We start from the raw sequence: 26,808 nt of genomic DNA on the forward strand, positions 1-26,808 counted from the left end.
GCTAGCTTCAGATATTTCACTCCTCAACTTAAGTTTAAATATTTATAATCCTTTTAAACCGCTCCCAGACACTGAACATCTGTCTGGAAACAAACAAAAAGACTGCAGAAGTTCAAAATATATATTTTTCTAACAGTAACCCAGAAAAAGTTCCCTTTTAAAGCTAAACACACTGCACCAGACCACACCCACCCCTCCCAACAGTGACTAACGGCGATCTTGCAGCACATGTTTTCAGGCAGACGACATGCAACTTTCAGGAAGTCTAATTCTCTGAAGTCAGAGCATATCCTCCCATTGTTTCCAACGCCAGCTACATGAGGACACCAGCTCTCTGGGCAAGAGATTAAGCCATTTGGGTAGCGTTTGGGAGCTCTCACCCCAAGGGAGCACGCATACATACATGCAGGCACACAAACAGGTCAACACTCCAGGTTTCAGGGAGGAGGGTAATGGTTAAGAGAAAATAGTTTGGAAGCTGAAACGACATTCCACAGGATAGCACAAGAATTCCTTTCCCGGATCCAGCAGGGGAAACGCTCCACAATAACACAGCCCCCCCACCCACCCCCCCCATGTGGAAGGCAAAGGGGTCAGGATTTCCCCAGTTCTTCGGCACCCTATTCAGAGCCATCTCAGGGAAGGGGGGGGGGGCAGACACTGACATCTGGACCTCAGTCAGGACTCCCTCTTCCATTCATCATAGCTTTTCCAATGCCAGCAGACAGTACACCCCAACCCGACCTGTCGGAGAGCGGCAGACAGCTGCCACCAGCCCACGCGGCACGGAGCACCCGACTCCTCGTTTGTTTTCGTAACCCCATGGACGTATAAACAGAGTCTGACGTGCTCGCGCGATGTCACGCAGCTTGTTATGCATTTCCATACGGCACATCCTGAACATGTACCCAAAACAGCACACAATGTCTCTGCCGTTATCAGACGCCACACGACAGCATGCGATAATCGGAGGTTTTCGCACGCTTCTGCCAAGCAGACGCGGGTGTGGCGCCTTTGCTTGGAAAATTAGGATAAAAAGCAAAAGTCCACAAGTGGAGTAATTAACGTGCAGCGTGACTACTAATGGCGACCCGGGCTGAACCGGGACCGTAACCCTGTGCCCTCACCGTGCTGATCCCCACAGCCAGTCCACTCCAAATTAACGGAGCCACCCAGCACACGTACAAAGCCGCTGGGTTAGCGCACCAAGCTCCCCGGGTCTCCTTACCGACTGGTCCCTCCTCCCGACGACCGAGAACCACATGGCGCTGCTTTTGCACGCTGGGTCGCGTGGTGGAGGTGTTGTGACTGAGTTAGCGGGATCTCGGCCCCCGGCAGAGTGTGGAGGGGAGGGAGGAGGGGAAGGGGGTGGGGAAAGGCGGGGGGCAGGCGGTGCCACACAGACACGGAGGCAGGCATGCAGGCGATGGTGAAGGAGACGGCTCCATGCTCCACACCGAGTCTATCAAAACTGGGCAGAGGAAAGCCCATGTCCAGACTTGTGCCAAACACAGTGGCCATTAAGACCCCGGCTGCCCCACAGCAGGATAGGTAAACTTTCAGAGCCTGTCCTAGCTGGGTGTCATTACACCTCTGTCTCTCTCTCTCTCTCTCTCTCTCTCTCACACACACACACACTCACCCCACCCCACTCTTCATCTCCTCCCTCCCACTGTCTCCTCCCCCATCACTGTCTCCTCCTCCTACTCTACCTCCTTATTGTTCACTCCTCCAGCTAAAAAACAGGAGCTGGGACAGCAGGGAAGGGAAACTCTATTCTGCTTTAAAAGTAAACATTTCATACTTCCCTGCAGCCCCCTACTGGTTAACGGCAAGCGACCCCCCCCCCCCCCACCTCCCTGATCATCTGGACTTCATAATGGAGACAGACAGACAATGCTCAGAGGGATACACAGACCAGACAAGGACCACCAACAGAGATTTTTGCCCCCATTCCATCACCCGGGGGGGAGGCAGCAAGAGAATGACATGGCAGGGACAGTCACTCTAATCCACCAGGCATGAACAGGGCTGAAGGGAAGATGGTATTTAAACTACTGAACATTTCTAAGCCACTCTAAAGCCCCAAGTGATTCCCAAATGAAGCGGTTGGTGAACGCCCACTATGTTCAGGAACGTTCCAATGAGGAAAGTTGCCCCGTGAGAAAGTAAAGCTCTGCTCACAGGACGCCGTTCCAGCTCGAGCGCCGGCCGCGTAAACCGAAACCGCCGCGGAGAAATCAAACAAGGAGCGACATGTTCCAGGCGAGACGATGTCTGAACGGACCGGAGCTGCAGCTACTGCGAATTCGCCCTGGGGGGGGTTAGGCGTAGCGGCATTGACAGTGTAACCGCTCGCCGCTCCCAGCACCAACGGTCTCTGACGCCAAACCGAATCTGGTGGGCCTCGAGCATGCGGCCTCGAGCAAATACAGCCTTCGAAAGCATACACCCCCCCCCCCCCCCCACCTACTCCCCTGAACACCCCCGGCCAACAGTAGGTCCTACCTTGGCAGCCACGATGCTGAGCCCCATGCCATTGTGCTTCTTAAGGGTGACTGTCACCACCTCTGGCTCCTTCCGCATTGGCTGAGGGGGGGGGGGGGGGGGTAGAGAGACAGAGATAGAGAGAGCAATGGGGGGTGTTAATGAAGTGCTGGGCTGTAGTGGCAGGACGGGCGCCCAGACGGAGAGATGTGCACAGCAGCTCAGCTGCGCTCGGAGTCCTCTCACCAGGCTGGAGGAGGAGGAAGAGGAGCGGGAGCGGGGGTGGGGCAGGGGGCCGGAACAGCCCTCGCCCCGTCTGACCATGGCGGCTCTCTGGAGCTGCGTCAGGAATGAAAGCCACAAGCCACTGGCTCCCAGGAGGAAGGGTGGGCGGGGGGGGGCCTTTCTCAGGCTGGTTTGCGAGGGACCGAGGGGCCGGGTGGCAGGAGCACAAAGCCTGGGCCTCCCCACCACAGAACCACAGGGCCGCACACAGTGCACTACAACCAAATAAAAGTCCTCCATCCCCACACTACATCTCCAGAGCATGCGGAGCACACCGGCCAATGGGACGGCTCGGTGCCGGGAGGGGGATCGGCACAGTGCGGCACACAGTCCCACAGTTCGTGGGAGCTGGGCAACATGCTTTACTCCAGAACGGCGGATTGTCACGACTCTGTTGTCTGGGAACTATTAGAAGTTAGTACAGTGTGTGTTAACCCCTGCGTGTGTGCTTGGGTGACCAAATGTCCCCACAATGTGGTAAAACCTGCTATTTTAACCTTGTGGGTCGTGCATTTTGTTTGGTTACATATGGGTAAGGTTAGGGCTATGTGGGGGTTAAGGGCATCATTGCTGGAACTGGGGTTACGTCCACAGAAATGAAAGGTCCTCACAAAAAGAGACACCTGAGTTGTGTGCGTCTCTAAAGCACTTCTACATGACAATGAGGAAAAAAACTCTCTACATTCAAACTGCGTGGTACAATTTGGTTTCTTCTGATGACTAGTAATCAAGGCTGATTATAGACGTGGGATTAACTGTGTGACGCTGTTGGGCTTGGGCGTGACAACGGAGCACTTGGCAGGGCGGCTGTGTTAATTAGACACACACACACACACACACACACACACACACACACACACACACACACACAGGCTGCTTTTAACCGCCGCGTGATGCCTGGTAGCCTATAATCACAACTTGAGATGAAGCTTTTAAAAGGCCCAGCCATGGATGAAGGTGCTCATTAGCGCCCTCTCTCTGCTATACTGACACCGACCTCTTCCCTCAGTACATAAAGCAGAGACGACTGGAGCTGGGAGCTGCCATCATGCATCACGCCCCTCACACTGGCTTGCCCGATCGCTGGAGTGTGTCGTGTCGGGGCACCCACCAGATTGTGGTCATCCACGATGTGGTTTTCGCAGTCTGCACCCTCAAAGTAAACAGTCCAGGTGCCAGGAGAGCGGGGGTGAGGGACCAGCCTGCAGAAACCTGCAGAGAGGGGGAGCAGGGAGGGCTGTGACTGCTAACCTCCACACACAGGGGGAGTCTGCAGTTATCAGCTTGGCACAGATTAGCTGGTTAATAAGCAGCTCCTATAGATCAACAAGCAGACTGCCATCAACACAAAGGTCAAGGGTTTGAATCCCAAGTCAATTTGGACTGAAGTGTCAGAAACTAATGTTAAATCAGGGGGAAGAGCCCTGCTTTTACGCCACCACAGAACAGGGAGGTCCTGTTGAGACAGTAGGGCCTCTATTCCACGTACCCCTCTGACACAGCGGATCCAGGAACTCCTGGAGGCCGTTGGGGATATTGCGGACGACGTCGCAGGAGTAGCCGTCCTCAGGCAGCAGGAAGGGCAGCTGCAAGTCGGGGTCCTCCTCCAGCTGCACCTCACGGCCATCGCTGCGTGCCAACTCGTCCGCCGTATTCTCTGCCACGGCCACCACGTGGTCGATCAGCTCCTGGGCAGGCGTTCGGGAAGGATACGAGTCAGGATAGGAAGGAAAACGGTGTCGGCTAAGAGCGACACGGAGCTCGCTGCAATCCGTCAGGTAGACCCGCCTGCCGCGTGCGCTTCATCGACAGCCGCCGTGGATCCGAAGCGAACCAGAAATATGAGGACGTTCGGGGAAGAGGCGGGGACACACTCACGGGAGGGATGTAGGGCTCATCGGGGGCACAGTGGTAGTTGCTCAGTAAAGCGTTGAGCTGCAGGGAGTTGAGCTTGAAGCAAGTGTTGTGAATGTTCTGCACGTCCTGCAAGGAGTACTTGTCCATGGTGAGCAGGGTCGTTGCCTTGGAGAAGCGAGTAAATGGCACATTAACATCAGCGGATGGCTGGAAGGGGTCACCTGCCCATCCTTCTAATTTGATACATTTTATTGTTCTCTCTCTCCTATACTGCTGGCTTGTCTTATTGCACTGCGGATTGTCCAAAAAGGCAGAATTTACATGGAGGTGACTAAGCCAACGTATGTCAAGGACAAAAACACTAAAATACTGAAACTTTGAACGCAAATAAGTGATTCTCCAGGGAGCCAGCCCACCTGGACGATGCGACTGAGATGGCAGTCAGCGGCGAGCTCCAGGCCCTGCTTCTCGGCCCAGGCCTCGATGTGGCTGAGCTGCTGCCGCAGGATGGCGCCCCAGTAGTGCGAGCACAGGCCTGAGTCTGCCTCCGTCACCAGCTTGTTGAAAAGCCACATGTTGATGAAGTGGAAGAGCTGGGAGAACAGCTGGATGGTGAGAGCTGCGTTGACACGGCAACGGCGCAGCAGGGACATGGCACCCGTCAGGGTGTGCAGGACGTCCTCTGTTGGGGGGGCAACAATGTCACAGAGGCGATATTCCATTCTAACACACAGACCATCTGTACCTGGTCACCCCCAGCACCAACATGCTGCCACACTTGAAGTTCATACAATTCCACACTAGGTGGCAGACGAGTGAAAATGAGCAAATGATTTTGCGCTTCTGAAAGATACAGCCCTAAATATTCACCTATTTTCGGTCGTTGTGGGTTCTGTTCCTCGGGGTCGTCCAGGAAGGCGGGCATGTAGTTGTTGAGATCAGACTGCAGACAGTGAACTAGATACCTAGGGGAGGCCATCTTGTTGGTAACTTGACACAGAATGCAAGCACATATGCAAAGGCTAGGCAATATGGGACAAAAACGTGGTATTTTTTTGGTACTGGGTATTTTTAGGCGAAACACCTTTAGTAAAATAGTGCGGACAAACCAAAATGCAAATACAGGGTTTCCTTCCCTGTTTGCTAATACAAAGTGTAGATATGTTTTTTTTACTCTCAAAATAAACAAATATACCTGTATCAGTGCTGCATGGATCAAATGAAGAAGCTAAGACACAAGAGCATTTTGTCCAAACAGAAGGTGAATGTTTATACTACATCAAAAACCAACTTTGAAAACGGCTCTAAAAACATAAGCCTGACAACCGCAGAAAGTGTGCTTAACTGGGAAGATTGTCATCTTAAGGCATTAGCCTTCAATGAAATAAAACAAAGATTGCGAAACATCCTAATTCACAATGTTTTAAAAGTGAAATAAACCAAGCAGCGATTCCTCACCTTTTCCATCAACTTTAAGGCACTAACTGAACAGGATTGATTTTATCGGAATTCTGGAGGTCTGTGTAACAGAGGCTCCCTCCCCGTTTACGAGCAGAAAGGACTACTGTGCGCCTCTTAAACGTCAGAGCCCTAATTTTAATGCACAGTAAAAAATATATCGATAAACAACTTTGTTTCATCCCCTCTCATTTGACAATATCAATACTCATTTAATATGGCCATATTTCTTAAACACAAAGTGTTGAAACTGACCCAAAATAAACTATAGCCAAACAAAACTTATTTGCCAACAGTGCCTTTCAAATAGGTTTGTGGTGCTGCCACAAGTTGTACCAAGAGACCACTTGCTTTTCTTCAGTATTGTCTCTAAGGAATGCAAAATATTTCCATACAGCGGGATCCAAGTATCTTTTGCTGACCAGTTCTTTTTTGCTTTTCTCCTCACTCATTTTCATAAAAATTTCAAACTCGCCACAAAGTCTATTAGTGAGTCCAACGGCAAGGACCAGTGCAAGGAGAGCCGATTCAAAAGCAGTGGTGGTAAATTTTACACAGATTTATTCAACATACACTAGATAATCTTGAAAATTAACCACCATGAAAATTGCAGGACTGTTAAGTTTTGTTTCCTGTGGTAGAATAAGTTTTTGTAACATTGTCATAACCCAGCTGACTATCGCAGTCCTTGCGATACGACAATCATGCCTATCATGCGATGACGTCATTAAAGTCGCACACTGAGCAGCTCAAAGCCAGTTGCGAATGCAGACTGGGGAACCTACTTGAAGGCCATCTGCACCAGGTGCGCCAGCACATCCTGGGCGTCCAGGGTGATACGGCTCAGGTCCCGGTCCTGTTTGATGAAGTTGAGCAGCTCAGACGCATTGGCCATCCAGAAGGCCAGGGCCCCGGCGATGTTCTTCTGCTTCTGCATGAGCGGCGAGACAGCAGGGGGCGCCGTCAGAGAGAAGGCCACCGAGGTTGGGTGGGGGAGGAATGACTGGGTTTGGTTGGGGGGAGGGGGGGGGGTGTCGGGGGTGTTAACCCTAAACCATCTCACAGCCAGTAGTAGCAGCAGCAGCAGTAGTAGTAGCAGCAGCAGTAGTAGCAGCAACAATTCAGGGGATAGACTTGTGTCTGGCTTCCCACCATCCACCCACAGCCCAGTTCCAGGACCAGACACTCTCTCCTCGAAGCCCCCACTCCTGCTTGCCACCATCAGTGACTCAGATGAAGCACTTGGGCATTTGGGGAGGCGTCCATTCAGAGACTCTCACCCAGGGTCGGTTTGCCAAACCCATAACGGGCTCTCGGAGAGCTGTGAACCACCGGAGCAGCGCTGCACACGTTCCTGGTGTAGCCGTCTGCCCCAAACAGAAACACTCCCTGCCTTCAAGGGGCTAGCAGACCTGCCCAGGGGAATTGGCAGATTTAAGCATCCGGGAGCCGCGGGTGGGGGAGTGGGTGGGGCGTCGAGCACAGTGTCTGGTCGCGGCGCGTTATTTCCCCAGCATAGAGACACGTCCGACGGATACACAGGGCCTGGTGTATGCGGCTGGCCGGGCCCTGCATGGTCCGCACCCGTCTATCCCCGACGAGGATGACACCCCCCCAGCCACAAAAACGCATTCAAGAGAGCAACGTTAACCACAGACAAATAGATAAATAAAAACCAATAAGACAAGGAGAGGAGGGGGGGAAAAAAATGGAAGACAGAGCAAGAATTCGGGCCCGTTTCTCATCCACACTGTGCATTAAGCAGGAGGTAACATGGATGCTGTCATTAAATGTAGCAACAAACAGGGCTTTTCTCATTTTGGTTTTTTGAGGTTCTTTTTTTAGTACTGCATGTTCAAAGTCGCTCAATGAGGGTTATGTCGGTTTTAGGTCCAGCTGTTTCAGGAGGGATTATAGTGTGTTGAGGTTTTGGTTCAGTTCAGCTTTGGTTTTTCAGTTATGGGAAAGAAGCATGGAAAAATGAGCGAAGCGGACCGGGCCGGGCCAGGAGGGGAGCCTTCCCGGTGACATGTGACCTACCTCATCATCTTCTGCTATCTCCTGCAGAGAGATTCAGGGAAAACAACATCCAACAGGACAGAGAGAAAGACTGTCAACAGCTATGGCATGGACAGGTTCACAGGCATTTACACACACACACACATCGGCATTATGGGAGAGGGGGGCACAGCCAGTCATAGCGGTGTTGTCCTGGCCGGCACATTTACTTATAACAACAACAACAATAATAAAAATAAGGTGGGGTATGATCTCTCTGTGAAACATGGCCGAGATATGCAAGGAGTCAGAGACTTGTCATACAAACCGTTAACAGGATTGCGAGTAAAATGCCCCAGGGTGGGCCAGAGCACGTCAGCTGCTAATGATTAAAATGTTTACACCAGCCTAGAGCTAAAAACAAAAGCAGCATAGTGGCAGTGAGACCCGGACCATTTAGCGCTAGATTCTGGGGCATACAATTCAGATTCTGGAACGGCTCGGCAGGCCTGCAAATGAACGTGTTTGCCGTTTTATTTGTACCCAAAGCACCCTGGTAAACTTCATCACATTCCTCCAGCGCACAATTAGTGCCGGGTGCAGGCCGCAGGCTGGAGGGCGCCCAAGCCTCTTCATAACCCTACCACGCACCTTCAGTGAGCCAATAGCAGGTCTCAGAAAAGTATCCCTGGAAATGTTATTAGAAGAGCTAATTAAAATTGCCCGCTAATTAAAAATGTTTTTTGTGGTGAAAACTTAGGGCTGCTTAATAACAAACCCAAAGCTTTTGAAAGTGGGATTCTGTCCTTTTTTAATGTGGGGGGGGAAGAGAAAAAAAAAAAAAAAAAAAAAAAAAAAAAAACCCTCAGGCAGGACGCAGACATACGCACAGAGACATGGGACAGAGACGACGAGGACGCAGAGCAACCTAGAGGGTGGGCAACAAACAGTGGACTGGATTGACGGCGGGGGGGAGGGAGGGGGCAACTGTTGCTTATTGCCATACGTAGAGCTTAGAGGTGTAATGTTGCTCTGTGCCTGGCATCTCTTTTGCAGGGAGGGGGGTGTGGACTTCACGGGGGAAAGCCCCAAGCTTGCGCTGGTGTTGAAGCACAACTCAAGTCACACAACGACTAATTCACAGCACAGCGCCACCGGGGGGGGGACAAATGATGAAATTACTTTCAGACTGAAACTGAATAGAAGAGTGTACAAGGGATCCATTGTCATACAGTTGATTTGTAATTGTTTTTGTGAAAGCAATATTATTACTGCCTTGTATTTTTGTGGTGTGGACCACAAATTTGTGAAACGAGGACCAAGTTGCTCTATATCTACAAATTTTTCCAGCCCAGAGCGAGATTCTCTGCTAACTTGGACATAATGACTCGAATACCTTAAATACAAATGCACAGGCTGGTCCTTCTGTTCACAAATTTGGCTTTTTAATAACAAAAATACAAAGCGAGATTCCGGTATGGAGAGTGAGGATGGGGGTGGGGGGGTGGGTTGTGGCAAAGGCATGGGTTCTCATACTGCTGGGAGGGCACAGCCCTGGGGGCGGACATCGGACTGCAAGGGGGAGCAGACACCCACCTGGATGACGCCTTCCGTCATGCTCACCATCTTGTTGACCACGGCGATGACCTTGTGCGTGCGCTCCGCTGGGCTCATGTCGGGCCGGTAGTGGCTGGACATGACGTAGCGGCAGGTCATGTACAGCACATAGGTGGGTGACAGCTTGAAGTGCACCGTGGAGCTGTTAGTGTAGTTGATTATGGCTGACAGGAAGGCATCTTCAGCTAGAGGGGGACCGGGGGCGAGGCAGGACAGGTTAGCGGGGTCTTGCAGAAGTCAGATGGGCCTGGAGATAACATTGTTTCTCGAACTTCCTGGATCAAACTGGGATGCATGTGAGGTGTATTGTGGGAAATAATCGCTGTATCGGAAACCAAAGGCTTCTTGTGATCAAAAGCACATGATCTCATTCCAACCAAAATATACAAACACGCAAGCAAATTACAGAAACCTCAAACAAGGCTCAGAGCCAAAGGGTGGAGTAAAATGAAGAGGAAGAGCAGAAGGGAAAAGCCCTGCAGAAGAGCGGGCGAGGAAAGAGGGGCTCCAGGGACAAGGCTGAGCAGAAGGGCATCAGCAGCCCTGGGCCATAGGAACACCTGCCATTCAGCACCTAAAGCTCTCAGGGCAAGATTGACCGCTAAGAATTACATCCAGCATGTTGTAAAGAGCATGAATGCAACTTGCATATCCCAAGAGTTCACAGAACTGCATTTATTAATCATGAACAAGTTACCCGACACGGGACAGTACCAGACACTAGACAAAAGCTCGGAGCCGGAGGCGACATCTGTTTATGTGAGGAGAGACTCTGTCGCCGCCTGCTGTTCTTTTCCTAATAGTGCCTCAGTTTTTTTCAACTGTTTTTTGCATCCAGTCTAAATAATCACACGGCCTTCAAAGTTTTCCACATTTTCTCCACGTGTCACTGCCAGAACAACATCATCTTGCAAACCACCACGAATTTCCCCACACGAGTAGCAAAACACCACCTCACCAATGAGGAGCAGGTACTTACAGCTCTCCCTGAACTCGATGCCCGCCGGCAGTGTCAGCTCAGGGCTGGGGCTGTCCGGGGCCCTGCGGGGGAACACACACCAGTCAGCCCAGCTAGGCAGCTTTGAGCGGCATCTGCCGCCATCCAGGGCTGGCCACCTCCCCGGCCGCAGCCTGCGGGACGCCGTCCAGAGGCACCAAGCCCACCCACGGCCTCCCAGGCGCCACATCGAGCACACGGACAGCGGAGCGCGCACGGGTGGGCCCTTGTCTCCGCATGCAGGCGATCTGCCCTCATGTTGCATTATTGATGCGGCGTAGCCGTCACGCACCGGTAGCTGGAGGTGTGGGCTAGCTCTGGTTTCCCCACAAGCTTGCTGGCCCCGCTCAGGTGTCACTGGGCTGCTGAGAGCCTCAGAGGCTAAGGCAGATGTGGGAGGACACGGTGGTGTGCAGGCTGGTGATCCAAATCCCCAGATTCCACAGGCCGGGAGGGCAGGGCTTAGAAGGGGGTAACAACCCAGACCTGTGTGCCAATGGTGCTCTTCCACTGGCATACAGGCACCAGCCCGTACCAGAGCCGGAACGCAGAGAGAGACTACTTACAGCGTGGTTCCAGCTCACTATGGCTCAGTAAAGGTGCTACAGAGTTTGTAGAGAGGCAGTGACGTAAAACTGTAGAGATGCACTCACAGTGCACGTCATGATTTACTATGTGCTAAATTGTGTTAGCATGTCTGTGAACATCGTCATCTTATGTTGGCATCAAGCGTTAACAGAATTAGCAATCGCTTGCGTAAATTTGCATTATGAACCCATTCTGTTCTGCTGTTGTACTGTACTATTTTTTTTTTTAGGTGGTTTGAAATTTTCACAAATCTGAGCTATGGACCATCCATCAATACATTGTGCAATACTACTAACAATGAATAATATTTCCTTCAGATAATCCATGCTCAGAACCTCCGTGAATTTTGACCAGATGGTGGTGACGCAACCAGCTCGGCTTGGTCATGCTTTATCAGCACAGGTGCAGCTCGGGTGCGGCTCACAATCTTTACAATGGAAAACCGCCAGTTCGAGAGCATGTGCAGAGTTTCTAGGCAAGTTTGAGTCCGACTGAATATTTACATGCTAACATAACTTTAAATAAAATTTGTGAAAATTTTCTGTGAAACATAGTGTATGTGAATATGAAGGTGGCGGGGTGGGGCAGGGAGGGCAGAGACGGACCTGGCATCAGGTTGCTCCCCCCGCACCATGGGTTTAACCATCCCCCGCTCGCTGGTCAGGCCAGAGCGCTCCATCTCCAGCTTCCCCGAGCTCTGTGGGGGGGGGGGGGGGGGCATACATGTCACATTAACACATGCAAGCAGAACACACTACAACTGCTGTCATGCCACTACGCTGTCATAATTCTATTGGATGCTTTGATCACAGGAGCTACCAGGACAGAGAACAGAGGATGGGAGCAAGGAGATGATCTGGGGCTCCCATTAGTGGACAGAGCATCAGATAATGGGGGGGGGGGGGGGGCATGGCCTTACCTTGCTCATGGGGAGGGCCATGCCGGCGTGGAGGTCCCCACGGGGGTCAAACGTTGTATCCGGAATGCTCCTGAAGACGGGGGCGGGGAGAGGGTGAGGGGAATCCACAGGACATACTGCAGGGGGTGGACTAAAGCCCTTCCCAAATACATTTACAGCAGTAAGACCACTATGCAGTCAAAACCACAGAGACAGGTACAGACACACAAACTGAGAAAAGGTTGGAAATCCTTAAATGCTGCCGGTAAGAGGATCCACACCAGACAGCCCTTTAATTTTAGTGAGTGGAAGGAAGGATCCGTGACAAGGCAGAGAACATGGACGGGTTTCCCTCAGCAGGTCTTCGATGACCCCGCTAAACGTCAACGCTCACTTCCCATTCAAACAAATAAATGACTCCTGTCCTCCCTAGCAACTCCAATGGTGTGGCAAGTTGAGGGGGGAGCTCGCAATAAACATTCAAATTAATTCACCGAAAGTGCCTCACTATCCCCCGTGCGGTTCTGCTGGGAGCGCCTACGAGGGTGCTATGTGGTTCTCAGAATAAGTACGAAAGGTTAGGATTTAGAAGATGAAACCGGATTGGACGATTTAAGCGATTAACTAGCTGCCCTCTAAAAACTGTAGCTTATGGCAGGACACGGTTTCTGCTGCCTTTCACTCATGAGAAAATCCCAGACAGTCCCAATTTTTGGGTTCTCCTTCATCCAGTATGGACCAGGGTACGGTGTCGGTCTAACACAAAGGCTGCGGGCGCTAACCGGGAATTCAGCCTTAAAAGAACCCCTGGCGACTGTCCCAACAGCCCCTTCACAGGTTCGTTATGATCTCATTAGGAGGACTTCATCATCCCGTCATTAAGAACTAAAATGTGTGTCAATATACTTTACACTAAATCAATTAACATGTAGTCCATATGAACCAAAAACCTAATGTGACCTAATGATAAGTCAGACGCAGGCAGACAGGCTTGATAGGACGTCCCATCCCAGACCCATAGCAGGACGCAGATATGACCATGGCAGCGCCTGTGACCCACCTTCCCCAGATTACTTCAACTAGGACAGTGATGAAAAACGGTATGATTCATAGAGGCCCCAGTACTACACAACGCTTGGGAAGTGCTGCAGAACAGCACCACAGATACTCCCAAGCTTTTATCCCTGGAAGTATTCTGTCAAAGGGATTTCACTGTGCTGTGGCATATACCAAGTGGGACTTGTTCCAGGTTCACCTGCTTTCTGACACAGACAGCTTGCTCCTTCAAATACAGAAATCACAAGGCTGGAACCATATACAAAGAGCATGGGGAGAGTGTTGGAAGATAAAATTATCGTTCGGCCAATCATTAGAACTTCCAAGTCATCTGATCTAAGAGAAATGGAACATGGTGAGATTGTTGGTGCCACACACATCCAGCTTCTCAATCCTCCTGTGATTTTCACAGGCTGGAGTGGCGAAATTTTAGAGAATGATGTGATGAAGGAGAGAAAAAAAAAAAAAAAAACATGCATTCAGCGACAGCTAATAGACTCAAAGCTGACAATGCAGTGTGTGGCTTTACATTTTAGGACTAGGAAGGTCAGCGGTTCAGATCGCGTGGCTGGCAGAGTGATGTCACTGCGGGGTCCTTGAGCAAAGCCCTTAACCTCAAAGGCTCCAGGGATACCAGCTGACCCTGCTCTCTGATCCTGACCCGCATGTCACTTTGGTCAAATGCATCTGCTAAATAAAACGCAATGTAAACACAAGTGTAAAAATAACAGCTCGGCACAACAGCAGTGTGCAAAATGTCTTTTCTGAATGCACAACTCGTCTACCCTTGAAACAGTACTAAAGTACTAGATAGGCGTACCTAATTAAATGACCATTGGGTCTATAGAGCCACAGTGTCCTGCAACATCTCCCTGTGCAAAAGCATAACTTATTTTCATAAGCGTGCTAGTAAGTGCTGTGTGCAGTACACTGAGGTCTTCGGGGGTGTCAGAGGTGCATGGATAATATGGGAGATTCAGGGGTCCCATCACTTTAAATGGGCCCAAAAAATAAATGTCGGTGTTAGTTAAAGCAACCAAGCCCCCCCCCCCCCCCGATGATGATGATCACACTAACACATGATCACACTAACACATGCACCGACATGGCACTGTGGATGCTCTGTCTGGGGACTTTGAAGTGTTCTGGGTTTAAAATGGGTTCATTATCAAAATTTCCTCACACCCCAGGACTATCGCAGTGATCCGCAGCATCTCCATATTCTGTCCACCCATCGATTCCCACTGACCCCTTCCGTTAAGGATAACTGCACCGGCCCTCCATAGTGTCCAGGTCGCCCCTTTCAGATTCGATGAGGGAACCGCGCTAAGCTCCCCATCCATCTGCTCCACCGAAAACACGCCTCGACGTTCAAGCCCCAGAGCTGCCCTAGAGTCCCGTCACTATCTGTGGCCTCCGTATTTAGCCAACAACGCGCACGAGCAGCCGAGAGTGAAGCAGTGTCTTAAGCACCACAGACGGGAGGACATGACCGTTCAGTCTGACAGCATCTGTCTGCATTTAAAGGGCAGCTCAAATCCAAACCACCAGGCGGAGCAAGGGGCGCGACAGCCGACGCCACTCAAAAAAAAGAGGCGGTGTATTATGACACGTTCAATGGCGCTATTAAAGCTGAAGTGAAAATGACGAGCTTGAGACTTGCGAATCTGTGCCAACGAGCGAAGCGAGTCAATTACCAGCTATCACTCAAAGCACAAGATAAAAGCATGACAAACAAAATATACAAAATATACAAACACACACACACACACACACACACACGAACCTCTGACGTATTGTTCAGTTGAGAAAAGGTCACGCTCACAATAATTTCACACTTTCCAGTGTTTTTTCAGAGCCTTCTCATTTACATAAGGTTAATACGGTAATGTTTGGTTGAGTGAGCGGCACCCCCCTGCCCCACCTACCCTGATAGGTGCCTGCCCTTGACCATGGAGGCAGGATCCACAGCACGCTTGCCCATGCTATGGTCATAGCTGGGGTCCACAAACTTGAAGAAGTGTGAGGCACCGAACTGCAGCGTGGAGCCACTGCGCAGTACCGTCGTCTCGGAGATGCGCTGGCCATCCACAAAGGTCTCTGCGTCAAAGCTGCATGGCGCCACCATGACGAGCCCCTCGCTCAGCATCAGGTTGCAGTGATGAGGCAGGATGCCAGGGCCAAAGAGCTACACCAATCAAGAAGGATTGGTCACCAAGTGGAGGGAAGTCCCGCCCAGCAGCCAATGAATCGCTATGTATTCAGAAAACCATCTTTGATCCTCAAGGCTTGTTTCCTCACCTGAATGGAACCATCATCCATCTTCTCAGAACCCACTTCAGTGATGCTTTGCTGAAGCCGGTATAGCTTTGGTTTGTCCCTGGAGTCCGAACCGTCTGAGAACCATCACAACAGTGGTGTTAATTCCCAACTGAGCAAAACAGGAAACGGGGTCAGCAATGCCATAGGAAATGGGAGAATAAACATTTAAACAAACGTCTGACAACTAGCAAGTATACGCAGGGCCTGTTCTTGTTAAACATGAAAAAAGGGGATAAAACAGACCAAAACGTAAGTGCAAATATTAGTCTTAAAGATTAACCAAAAATGAAGCAGTGGACAGAGTGGGAGAAAAAACTGACATAAGCAGCAGGTTTAATGAATGAGTTCTGTCTAGACACTAAGCTTGCTCCACTTGCATTGTAAAGGGTTATGTTGCGTGACAGAGCAAAGTGTGTCATTAGCTGATCAGCACAGGCAGGCTTAGCAGGAACCAGGAAATGCAAAGCGGGAATCAGTACACAAGGATAAAAAGTATGTCGCGGATGTTATAACATTTCAGCCGTGGGGCACCCAGAAACATTTTCTTCCTTAGGATTAAAATGGATTTTCTAAGTATAAAACATCTGTATGGTATATTGTTAAACACCAAATATGCCCCGTACACTAGTTCAGGGTCTCCGGATAAAGTAAAGTAATGCCGCTTACAGCAAATTACAAGGAGGCCAAATGCAGGAAGTGTGCTCAGACGTCACCCTACAAGGCCTCTAGCTGTCAGCCATCTTGAGTAATGCAGGGATTGCCGTGTCATCAGTCTTGCTGTGGTTTAGACCAATCAGATCGGGTTAATCCAGTCAGACTGACAGAGAGCGGGAATCCCACCCGCCAGGCCATTTCTACTGCGGTAAGTCTAGTCTGGGTCTGTAGGTGGCGCTCTGGAGGACATGGGCCGAGTGCGGAAAGGGGTGCAGAGCGGCGCCATTACCTTCGTGGTGCCGAAAGGCGTAGTGGCCATAGTGGCTGCCCCGCCCTGGGGAGCGGACATGCAGAGGAGCCGGGGAGGGGGGGGGAAGACGCACACGCCCGGGCCGTGCCAACGCGGGGCAGGGCCGGAGAGAGAAGACAGCACAGGGTGAAAATGCTGCAGGAGAGCGCGCCACACGCTGGCCAACCCCCACCCCACACACAAACGCGGGCGCGCATGCACAGACGCACGCATCGCTTCAGGAGTCTCATCCGTCTCTCAGCCTTCCTTAATCTGATCTTTGGCATGTGACTGAAACACTAGAGCAGAGAATTTGTGATGAGGTCCAGGACATGCCCTGCATCCTCCTCTTACTGCCACCAGGCCGGTACCTTAACAGCGATCCCCCTCCACTTCATTACACAGCAAGGTCCCACCATAACACTGACGACGGCGGAGACTGTGCACAGGACCTGGCATGTTCTTCCCATTAGACTAGGCAATACAGTTCTCTCCTGCTTCACTCAAAGAGAAGAGGCACTGCTTCATACCTCCAATCTTTTGGTGGCATGCGTCTCACTCCTGCCCGTTTGTTACGCAGCCTCCACCAAGTGAGAGTGCAAGGGCTTGGTGCACATCACAACATGCCTCAAGAACTATGCACCTTCTTAAAATCAAGAGCACCGGGCTAAATCCTGGGGCCAGGGGCAAATAAGATACAGCTAACTCATCTCTAGTTGAGTCATCTGAGGACACAGAAGTCCTTCAGTAACTATTTATAGGGGGTGGGTTTAAGGGACAGGACATGCGGCTGTGTGGCCCAGGAGGGGTCCGGACACTCGGAATTCGCCGCTCCAGCAAAGCATCCAGCCGAGCAAATGAGCAGAAGCACGACAGCTATGAACGAGGGTGACTCACGGCGACTGGCAGCCAGACAGCTGGCTGCTTCGCTGGAGCGATGCAGGTAGGGGTGTGCTACCGCCGGACATATCACATCCCCGGGCCACCAGGCTTGTCAGGGCAGGCCGGCTGAGAGAGCGGTGAAGACGCAGACCCAAGAGGATGTTAGTGTGGCAATGCTTGGGGGGGTCAATCAGGCAGGGAGAAACAGAGGCGGGCGGCCACTGCAAGTCACTGCGGCCCCAGGGACAGTGGAAGACAGCATGCAGGTTGACGGCAGCTGGGTACCATGCAATCTGTGCGCACACTCCCCTTCTGGACACGTGTACTCACCTTTCCTGTGTACCTGCAGCGCTCCTCAGAGGCGACCACAGAAGTTAAGGCTCCCACCCTCCACCACTTGTTCATAAACCACACTCGAGCACACTGATGCCAATGGGCCACACTTCCTTCGAGCACAGCTATTATGCCATGTGTTACTCTGGCACCTGTCCGCATACTGCAGTCAGCTAACGCTCGGAGGCTGCCGAGGTGTTTGAGGACTGCCCATGCCACACAAGGGCCTCCAGGCTCAAAAACACACAGTGCCAGTCACATTGGGAATATCTACGAGCATCTAATGGGCCGATCTAATCGTCTGATTTCATTTCGGGTGGGGGGGGGCTATGTAAATATGTGAAAGGAAGAGGGGTTCAAAGTCTGATCAAATATTTAAAAGTAATGTGAATTTTAAGAATGCTGGTCTCCACACTAGGTTGTTTTATTGGCCTGTTTTCTTATGACTGCTTTGCTAAAGACAAGTAATGTTTAAAAAAAAAATGTAACCAACATTTTTATTAGTTCTTTTTCTTCTTTAAAGTATTCATCCATTAACTTTTTAATACTTTGAAACATTTAATTAAAAAGACTGGGACATAAGCAGGGGAAAGGTCTATGCGAGATGTAACGGGTAATTATGGGATCTCACTGCACGTGCAGATGTTCATTTTGAGCTTTTGTTCCCTGCACACAAACAACCCCCCCTCCCCCCTGTACACACCTGGGCTGAGTTCCACTAGGTAGGGCATCTTCTCGGGGGCCAGGGAGCTTTCCATGGACTTCCCCCGCAGATTCTTGTCTTCGGGTTTCCGACCTTTCTTCGGGATGTAGTCCGGAGGTCTTTTCTTCAGCTGGAATACCAAGGTACCTAGGAGGACACATTGCAGTGCCAAACCTCAGAGCCATCAGAAGAGGGCATCACGAGCAGGACATGTCATTTCATTGCAGGACCTCTTGTGAGAAACCTCTCCACGGCAGCAGGCCCCAACCCACTCAGTGAGGAACCCAAGATATTTAATCCCCAAAACACCTGATGAATTCAGCTTGAAAGGGGTTTAAAGCGGCAAAGATGAAAACTGCCCATCATCCAAGAGGAAGTCTGGGAACCACTAACGCAAAAGTACTAAGAACTCTTGGTATGCAGTCAGTTTAGAAAACACACATTGCAAGACTTTGGCGAGAATAAAAACTAAACTTGACAGTTCTGGGTCAGCTGTATATAACATTAAATCAGGTACCCACCACCCCCCCCCAAAAGTGGTACCTTTGTCACTTGGCCAGTCTCTGAAGATCTGCAGGGGGCACTCGGTATCATCCAGGATGGTCTCTTTTCCTGCCTTGTCATCGGACTGCTGAGATCCAGGAGGCAGCACCACCTACAGGCCAGGGACGCAAACTACCCTCAGAGACACATCCACCAGCAGCAGCAGCATTCCAGGGCACAGTTACCCTAGCAACCACAGTCACAACCACCAGCAGCAATGACATTCCAGGGCACGGTTACCCCGGCGACCACACTGGCACCCACACTGGCACCAACAGCCCACGCTCACTTCAGGAGGGCCGCTCATTTCGCTAATGCGACCCGATTCGCAGTCAAGCAAGGCATCTCAAACGGTGCACGCCGCATGGCAGATGTGACATCGCTGTGAGGCCTGACTCAGATACTAAAAGGCTGCAGATGGCAGCCCAGCGGTTAAGGACAAGGGCCGGTCCAAGTCCCAAAGAAAGGATGCACACTTGAGGAAATGATTTGATTACCTCATCCATTAATCCATCTACAGCTTATTCAATTCCACCCATTCACACTGCTGGATATTTCCAGTTAAGCATGAAAGTTTTAAACATGCATGCTGCTCTGGACAATTTTAACCCACCCCCCAGTTTTGACTGTGCTCTAGCGGTAGAGAACACCAAGGGAACCTTCAACGTCATATTCCATAAATGTCAATGACAACACTTCATCATACAGTCAAGGACAAGGGGAACAGCAGAGACAAAAATGTAATCATTACTGGGCTGAGGGCATTTGAGAAGTTCATCCTGAACAGATGAAATATGGCAGTACAGCATGTAAGAAAGGGCTGCTTCAGAAATGCATTACATTCGGGCTTCATTAGTGACCATTCACAGGAGGGTGCATGGCAGAAAGGTCTTTGCATGAGGAGGAATCAAAGGAGCAATCAATGTGATTGGCTCTGGCCAGATCTGACAGGGAAAGCCATTAAGGGGCAGTGGCTAGTGAAGGTCACTGTTTTTCACTGCAGAGGGCATGACTTAGCTCATGTCTGTCCAGCTGCATCTGCTGACCCAACAGAGCACAACTGAGCCATTAGGGAATGACGTCCTCCCTCAAAAATGACTCATTCCAGATGTGGAGCCCCAACACCCAACAGAGACAAAGGAAGCCTCCAGCTGTGAATGCGTTGCCCCCGGATAGTCTTAAGTCCACAGGCAAGGACTGCAGTCACAGAAATGTCAGCATAAAAGCACTGGCAACCACACCCCCCACAGCCTAAGGGAATATACAAGTATAGGAAGAGCAATAATTATTTTACCATAGGGCACCACATAGACCTACTGAAGCCATCACTTTCTAGGAATATACACACCTAACACTGTCAGATATTCTTTATAACAGCTCGACAGTATTGTAACACTGAGGAGTATCAAACCCCAGCACTGCAGAGTCTCACCCGAGCAATGCAGTAATCTCGAGGATTCTCTTTCTCCAGCCCATACTTCTCCAAGGCCTCGGCCACTGCAAAGTCCGCCATGTCTGTGGTGGACAGCAAGATGGTCTTGTAGGGGATGTTTGGCTTCAGGCTGTCTGCATAGATCCGAAGGGTCCCTCCTTTGGGTAGAGAGACGGGGAATTTAATTTAATCTCAAAAACCATTAAAGCACTTTATCTACCAATAAATGAAACTCATGGAAAAAAAAGACAGGTCTTTGTTTAATGCACAACTTCACACAGGGACTGGACTGACAGAGGTATACCACCACTTTCTCACAGAATCCTTACATTACCCACAATCATGTCTAAACGTAATTTTCATACGTTGCCTTTTTCGAAACAGCTGATGAACGTAGGTGGGAAAGGGTGGCATATTCAAGCCCCTGTGGGCAGTGCACTAATCGTTAGGGTTACATAAGCTCTGCAATCTGTGTGGTTTACGGGCCAGAGCCCAAGTAGAGCTCGAAACCGGTCTGAGGCTGCTTGGCTGCAAACAGAACCAGATAAACCCATGGCTTTGAGGCAGTGCTTGTGCACCTAATAGTTCTCCAGAACACAGTCCCACAGCAAAAGCTATAGAAAGGAGGCTGGCCATTTTAAAGGTGCGAGTACATAGATTCTAATCTGGACCAGCTGCTGATACAATTCACTCATCACCGTTTGGTATTACCTAACTGCCGGCACCAGCCTGACCAAATGGAACTTAGCTCGAACTGGATACAAAAGACCAGAGGTGGGAAGCAGCGAAGTACAAACACTTTGTTATTGTACTTAAGTAGAATTTGAGTATCTGTACTTTGACTATTTTTGTTTAAAGGTAACTTTTACTACGTATATTTTAGCATGAATATCTGTACTTTCTACTCTTGTTTCGTTTAATTTTAATGACAGTTATTATGGTATTTTGCCATGCATTTTACCTTTTCCAAATCAATAATGTGCGCCATCCAGACAACTTGACTGACTGGTGGAGGCTTAAAAACGTTTGTATGCACGCACAGAAAAAACAATCCCATTGGTGTATTCGTTTTTGCACGTAACGCACAACACAATAGACACGATAAAGCGAGAGAGAGAGACTAAAACCAGGCGGCAACTCGGTGGGAAAAGATATATGCAGTGGAAGAAGGAAGCTTGAAAAGAAAGTAGCTCGACGAAACGTCTAATAAAACTGGTGAGAGTGTTAGTGCAGGCTTTAGGGAAGCGCAATTGAAAGATTGCTGGTTCAAATCACTGACCAGCAAGGTACCACTGAGGTACCCTGAGCAAGGTACCACCCCCAAGCACTGCTCCCCAGGCGCTGAATTAGCTGCCCCCTGCTATGTTACGATGTCACATATGGATTAAATGCAGAGGACACATTTCGTTATTGTTCACTGTGGTGTGTCAACAATGACCAATCAATTCTAATTCTAGTATTTAACCATTGAGGCTTAACACTCCACTACCAGCCTCAGCTGTGAGCGAGAGACTCAGTTCGCCTGTGCTGAACATCCACACCTGAAAAGGGCATGCGTTGATTCCAAAAACTTTGAAAATCAGCTTTTTTTGAAGCTAAACAGAGGGTTCTGGTAGTCCTATGGTATGTGCCTGAGTTCTGGCTTACAGACACCTAATATATTTGCATATAAATAAAGTTTTTGAATACCGTGCACATTGAGTTTGTAATCTTTTACAGTACTATAATATTTTTTGCATGATGTGTTTAGGAAAAAGGCAATCATCATGCATAATGATGGCAATAGCCAGTGCAGCTTTAAGTATTTATGTGGCTTTATTTTTCTCTGCTTATGTTCTACATAACATAAATCAATGCAAACCAGCTTAATTTCATAGGTCCTTGAAACAGAGCATCCCAATTAGTGCACAACTAGAATATAGGGTTCAAGTTATAGTCTGAGGTCAGGAGGTCAAGGAACCACCAAGCCTCACCCGAATCTGGCCGCCCGTCGCTGCTCCGGAACTCCTGCATCCTCTTCTCCAGCTTCTGCTGTCGCCGCCTCTTCATCACCACTTCAGGATTGGATATCGTACGTGTGAAGCTGGTCTCTGGCATGTCCTTGTAGACCTCAGCCGCCAGCCTGGAGTTCTCCCTGGAGGTGGAGCAGAAAGATGATCATACACATTCAACAATTCTAGACTCCCAGACGCAGAAACTACCAATAGCCCTTCTCCCACCAAGTCCTGTGGTACAGCTGTCGCTTGATTGGCTTAAGGCTGCAGTTCGCTGGCCCTCACGTTTCTCTCAAATACCAGAGCTGGCCGCACAGCAGACACGATTTTAGCCATTTCAGCTTTTGTGCCAAAGCCAAGACAGGAATTCAGATTTCAACGCACCACACGTCTGCTGTTCTCCAAGCAATCAGTAGCATATTTTCCCATGAACCAGCATGTAGCAACACATGAGTCACAACAGCCACAAATGACTGATTTTGTGCTGTACACTCAGGTTAGGTGTGTGACCAATGAGTCCTGGGGGGGGGGGGTGTACGGCTCTTACCCATCTTCCCTGTTCGGAATGTTCTCGTCCCCATCGGGAATACGAGAAAAGGCCTCTTTCTCCCGCTTCTTCTCCTTCTTCTTCTCCTTCTTGGACAGTGTCCGTTTGAAGTTCTGGATGACCCCCTCCTTCTCCTGCTTCTCTGGCCCGTTAGTCTGCGTCCTCTGCGTGAGGAACGGGGAAATTAGATGCCTGAAAACAGCTTGTATCCAGCCAGATACGGTGATTAGCTAGATTTGCATGCTGTGCATGATGGAAGGGTTGGATACCTAGGGGGCCTACTTCGGCTGAAAGACCTTCACAGCGACATGGGGCAGCAGCTAAAGATCAAGACCCATGAACATCTTTGCTCTGTTACAGTATTTTTTTCCTGATGGTTCCTACCTTCATCCATACAGCAAGATAAAAACACAGAATTGGTTTCAGGAGAAGTTTTCAGTGGGGACATTGTCATACCTCCAGTTCTATGATTTAGATTAACAAGCCTGGGGGGTCAGCGTTCTCTCCCACACACACAAAAAAAGCATTGGAATGTAGAATTACCTATAATCAGATCTACCACCATCTAGAGGAACTGCAAAAATGTAACCGTCGAGCACCGTCAATGTTTAATGCCGCCCGATAACCCAAACCGACAGATGGTCCAAATTAAGTCATTGCTTTGACCAGGTGGTTTTACGCAATCATTCACTTTATCCAGGTAGACACCTAGATATTTAATGAGCCGATGGAAGCCTCACTTACAGGCCGTGGCAGCAGAGAACTGGGATTCGAGTGAGAAACCACCTGCTGCTCATACGGGTTCATTTCGTTTCGGTTTGCTGGTCCACTAAGCAATTCAAAAGCCACAGATGAGGACAGTACTCAAATCTGCCCTCTCTATTTTCTGCTCCCAGTCAATGCCAACTGGGAAGTAACTTCATGGAGTGCTGGTCCTCCCCCAGGCACATCACATGACCACAATGCTTTACGGGGGGAGCTTTACAGAAGTTGAGAGACTTGCTCCACAGTCCAGTACGCAGCACAAAAACAGAAGAAACACCATCAGAAACAGGCCTTAAGGGAAAGGCCAAACTCTACAGAGAGCAGGCTGCAAGGCCTCTGAGCTGCCAACAGCACTGGTAACGTTTCACTTCTGGCCCATGGTAGGCTCCACAGGCAACGGGCATCCTGCAACAGGCCCAGCCCTACCTCGCAGGGGAAGGTCTGGTCAGATTCCAAGTGAGCTCACCTTGGGGACAATGTCATTCTCGTTCTTTAAAACAAAGCGGCCTTCCCGGTCATCCTTGTTCCAGTTGAGCTGCACCACCAGGGGCTTCTCATCCAGGTCCAGTTTTCGTTCCTCTGTCAGGCACGGAGAAGACAGCAGGCACATGAGCATCATATAAACCTCCCATAGAAGGTTAATTCTATGCATAAACATTCGTGAACGGTACAAAAACGCATTTATACAGATCTTAAGGCTTTACGCTTATAAACGTGACATCGTAACTCACCGCCGCTGACATGGACCTCATACAGAGAGTACTTGGGCGAGGACAGCATCCTCATGTCAGGTCGGAACTTCTCAGCCAGTGTCTCGATGACGTCCTGCGTGGTGGCCGTGCTGGAGACACGGATGCATTTTGTGGCAAAGTTGCCAGCCACGCGGTCCTGGAAGTAGAAGCGCATCACGCCGTGGAACTCCAGGTCCTGGAAACATAAAGAGAAAGCATGTGTTGTAAGCTCCTCAGACCGCTTGGTGTCCTGGACCCAGGAGAGGTGAGTGATTTATCAGAACACGTTCACACAGGCATGAACTTTGCCGTCTCAGAAGCCCCATTTAAAGTGGCCTCAGCATAAAACTGTCAATGCTACAATGGCTGCAGTTTCAGGCTGGCATGCCCACTCCACCAAAGCCAGACTGTCTCATCAGACATGCAAGCAGCATGACCCAACCCTGATCCCTGCAAGCCCTTTTTCCATTGAGTCTTATTTCCTTCTTACTCACAATAATAAAAAGGGAGCCGGTGATTGGTTGTCACTTTCCCAGACTTGGGGTGGCCCAAGCTAGTGATGAATGTGGCAGGCTATCCCTACAGGCCTGCTTCAGAACCTCAAAATCTGTCTGTGCAATAAACCAGGACTATCCCATAAAACATCACGCCGAGAAGGGTATATGCCCTGTAAACTCCAACAGAGCTACTGGGGCGCTGTGCATAGCAAGTCTGGACAGCTTGAGCCGACTGGGGTCATACACGTCGTTAAGTGCTCTCAGTGACCCCCCGTTGCTCATCCCCACAAGCAGACAGCAGTTGCTGTCAGAAGCGGCACCCAGAACCAGGCCTCACAGCACAGGAACTCACTGGCGGAAGCAGGCTGGGCAGAGCAGACACACAGGGCAAACTAGGCCAAGCATCGCAGAAGGGCGAGAACTGATCCGAGTGTCATATAGATGCTTAAATGATAGGAATCAAAATCAGCCTTAGAACCACAGCACAAATGGCCACCACAATCACATCCTGTCACCGGCGATCCGCAAGATTTAAGGGTCTCGACTTTAAAGCGTCAAAGGACAGTCTATGCACAGGCTATAATCACAAAGTGTTTTATTTGGCCTACAAGCACGAGTCAGACCTACTATCAGGATGGACCAGATGGACATTCTGATCCTGGAAGCTCAGGAAAGGACCAGACGGCGATTTCCTGACAGCAGGTGACATCACCGCCATGAGTGCGCGGAGGTGGTGGGGGGGGGCAAAGGACACCCAGTCACAAAGAACAATGAACAATAAGTGTCAGGAATGTCACCGTGTGTTTCCTCAGAATGCAGCCTGCTGCTTCCTGCACTCACTGGAAACCTGTGGCCACATACCACCGCAAGCCTTGCAATATTCATACACAATATGGCGATGCTTATGCACACAAAAACTGAAGACCTGAATACACTGAAAAAGAAGACTGTCTTTCCTACAAGGACCCCAAAATGAAAGTACCCACCCGAGAAATGACACTCCCCACTTTCCCTCTGAGACATAAGGCTTACACAGGAATTCCTTTGAAGCTTACAGTTAAGATTGGTAGTTGAACAAAATCCCAGTCACAGTGAACCTTGATCTTTGAACTTTGACCCCACTAAGCCCATTTCAAGCTTTCAGAAGTGTGTTGCCTATCTCCAAGAAACAAAAGCACTGGACGTTTACTTATTTCTCAAAGGACAATTTAACAAAGGAAAAGTAACAATTATGAAACTCAGCGGATGATATTTCACAACTGAGAAATTCCAAACTCCCAAGTTATGGGCTGAAAGTACTGGCTTCCTCCCCTTTCCAAATATACTGCCAGCACATCCCTCAGAGGAACATGCATATTTCAGCTGCTGTATTCAATGTTAAAATAAACATGGCCTACCCAATCGAGCGTGAAGCCCAATATGGAAGACATTAAAGTGAATCTGTCAGGAATAAACCTTTAAACTGGCTGTTAACACAGGAATGCTCCCCCAGCACTGAAACTGTAGAGGTTGGCCAGTGTCAGTTACAATGATAGTGGAGGTATGCAAAATTCAAAAGGTCATGGTTTTACAAGTCCCATCCATACGACTTAAGTGGGAATGGAACTCTACACAGAGTGTACAGAACACAAAACACTGCAGCTATTGTTTATGCAAAGAGGCCTGAATTACTGACAATTCAGAACGCATATTGACGCTATCAATATTTATTTTACATCCATTGTTATTCTTGATAGGCTAGACTGACCTACCACCAGGTGGCACTAATACTTCACAGCACTTGACAGCTTCATTCCAGAACGCGTGGGCTTTGCTATCTGCATGCTCCCAGCACTGATGTAGCAAGTTATACACTGAATTTGTAAATTAATCTTT

The 26,808-nt window shown here is 49.8% G+C and overlaps 1 protein-coding gene across 1 annotated transcript in view; it reads right to left on the minus strand.

Moving 5' to 3' along the window:
- The window catches only part of LOC125714692 (afadin-like), a 79,944-nt gene that overhangs the window by 22,053 nt on the left and 31,083 nt on the right, over positions 1 to 26,808 (minus strand). Inside the window, 22 exon segments of the mRNA XM_048985537.1 lie at positions 2,509 to 2,589; positions 3,884 to 3,984; positions 4,262 to 4,460; positions 4,651 to 4,794; positions 5,046 to 5,311; positions 5,500 to 5,594; positions 6,873 to 7,018; positions 8,128 to 8,148; positions 9,682 to 9,887; positions 10,682 to 10,743; positions 11,893 to 11,984; positions 12,207 to 12,276; positions 15,170 to 15,429; positions 15,543 to 15,637; positions 16,507 to 16,551; positions 18,425 to 18,571; positions 18,968 to 19,079; positions 20,400 to 20,557; positions 22,373 to 22,533; positions 22,941 to 23,104; positions 24,172 to 24,284; positions 24,437 to 24,632. Coding sequence (XP_048841494.1) covers positions 2,509 to 2,589; positions 3,884 to 3,984; positions 4,262 to 4,460; positions 4,651 to 4,794; positions 5,046 to 5,311; positions 5,500 to 5,594; positions 6,873 to 7,018; positions 8,128 to 8,148; positions 9,682 to 9,887; positions 10,682 to 10,743; positions 11,893 to 11,984; positions 12,207 to 12,276; positions 15,170 to 15,429; positions 15,543 to 15,637; positions 16,507 to 16,551; positions 18,425 to 18,571; positions 18,968 to 19,079; positions 20,400 to 20,557; positions 22,373 to 22,533; positions 22,941 to 23,104; positions 24,172 to 24,284; positions 24,437 to 24,632 — 2,934 coding nt within the window.

The sequence above is a fragment of the Brienomyrus brachyistius genome, chromosome 19 (assembly GCF_023856365.1).
Source record: "Brienomyrus brachyistius isolate T26 chromosome 19, BBRACH_0.4, whole genome shotgun sequence".
NCBI lineage: Eukaryota > Metazoa > Chordata > Actinopteri > Osteoglossiformes > Mormyridae > Brienomyrus > Brienomyrus brachyistius.